Genomic DNA, 1,947 nt, shown 5'->3' with positions numbered 1-1,947 from the left:
ATATTAGTATGAAAAAGGATAATAAAAAGAATAAGAATAACAGGATTAGTAACACTTGTGCTTTTCACACTGAAACAACTTTGATGTTTGTCCAAATTTGGAGTTTTTATATAATGTGCTAAAAAAGAAAAATTCAAATACATAGGCATCATTATAATGAGGAAAATATAATTTTAAATGGATAACAGATGTCAAATCAGACTATGTCATTGTCTAACTGAAAAAATTAAACCAAAACGTAAATGCAGAGTAATAACAGTATTATTTTTAAACAGAAATTAGGAAGACAAATTAAGAGTGTTGATATTAAATCAATTAGGCAAGGAGGCGTTAGCAACCTTTATTAAAGCAGTTTGCTGTTCTCACAGGTGTGGTTGTTTCCAACAATCTAAATATACCATTCAACTGTCTGAGGCCTGTTATTTAATATTAAAGATTATTTACAAGTAAGAACTTAATGCTTACCTTGAGGTCAGACGATAAATGATTACAGAAATAAGGGAAAACCCACAAGTTTCACTTTGAAGTCTACGCCCTTGTTAAATATTTAAGTTCATGACAAGATGATTGCAAAAAGAATGTGTGATCTGGTTGAAAGAGCACTTTCCTTCTAAAGAGACAATTTCAGCAAAACTAAAAAAAACGTGCCCAAACGTGTATCAGGACTCTGGAAAATCTCATTTGTRAAGCACAGCAGTGGAGGGTTGATGATTTGGGAGTCAATTTGTTTCATTGATTTATTAAAGAAGAGCCAAAAACAATGAAGACAATCTTATTTTCTTTTTATTGTATTTGATTTAAAGACATAGAATGAGTTATAATTTGTAGTAATCAAATTAATTTACCAATTATCAGCACCTGTATAAAATGTGTGTTTTATTAAACCATCCATCTTGTTTTGCAGCCCAGTGGCATATCAATCCAGAGGGACCGTTTACTCTGGAGCTGCACCRAGCAGGAGCGCTGCTGCCAGCACCTATGGTCGAAACGCCTATGTTTGATATTTATGATGTTTTCATCACTTCAGATTGTGCTGCTGTATCTTTTCCATCAAGTGTTTTATTCCAAGTTGTAGATAGTGCGTTAATTGTTCACTGATGGAGGAGAGCCGGCACCCCTGCACTGTAAATACCAGGAAATCAGGAGTGTGTTTGAAAAGTAAGACAACTTAAATGACAACACTGACACTGTAAACATTGTATAAAGCCTCACTGCTCATCATTGCACAAACAGACAGGCATTTTGTTATGTATAAATTTATGTTTATTTCTTATGGCTCAATTACATGAAGTTGAACATATTTTTTAAAATTCAAACTTAAGGATCTGCATCACCACAAACAGACGTTTGTGAGGTCAAAAGAGGAACAATTCAGATTTTATTTGTGTGATATTTTGTACAGTTTTGTAAAGCGTRTATTACAGAGGGTGGAGGATAGGTTGTTTTAGTTTGAATTGTAATTATTTGTACTGAACTAAAAAAAGATTTCATGTTGAAAGCTGTAATATGACTTTTTTGTTTGTTTGTTTTTAAGGACAGAAATTGGTAATAATTCAAAAAGCCCAAAGCTTATATTTCCATTAAAATACATTTAGATTGATGTATTTATATTTTGAACATAGTGTGGTGTTTGGAAGATTATTTCTTTGTTGTCACAATTTTATTATTAATCATTTTATGTACATTTTGCATTATGAATTTTTACACAGAAGTTTGTGGTTATTTCTAATCACAACAGCAGCTAATTGTAAAAGCTCCAGTTGACCATAAAGTACATAATGCATGTTGATTAGTTTACCCACAAACCAACCCATTCTCACTCCCAAGTCGTCACATATTGACGCTTTGGCAAGGTTCCCTCTACGTCCGATTTTGACGCGCCGGGTACCCCCGTCACGTCAGTTACTGACGAGATGGGGCGAAATCTGTTGTCATATTTTCAGAAAG

General features: G+C 33.3%; 1 protein-coding gene across 1 annotated transcript in view; it reads left to right on the top strand.

Annotated features, from left to right (window-relative positions):
* Positions 1–1,617, top strand: part of cldn15a (claudin 15a) — a 3,921-nt gene extending 2,304 nt beyond the window's left edge. Inside the window, exon 5 of the mRNA XM_014029600.1 lies at positions 905–1,617. Coding sequence (XP_013885054.1) covers positions 905–1,001 — 97 coding nt within the window. The 3' untranslated portion in view covers positions 1,002–1,617. The remainder of the gene's footprint in view (positions 1–904) is intronic.
* The last annotated feature ends 330 nt before the right edge of the window (positions 1,618–1,947 follow it).

The sequence above is a fragment of the Austrofundulus limnaeus genome, unplaced genomic scaffold (assembly GCF_001266775.1).
Source record: "Austrofundulus limnaeus strain Quisiro unplaced genomic scaffold, Austrofundulus_limnaeus-1.0 Scaffold925, whole genome shotgun sequence".
In the NCBI taxonomy this organism is placed as follows: domain Eukaryota; kingdom Metazoa; phylum Chordata; class Actinopteri; order Cyprinodontiformes; family Rivulidae; genus Austrofundulus; species Austrofundulus limnaeus.
Note: the sequence above shows the minus strand (reverse complement) of the source record. Positions and strands in the feature narration are given on the sequence as shown.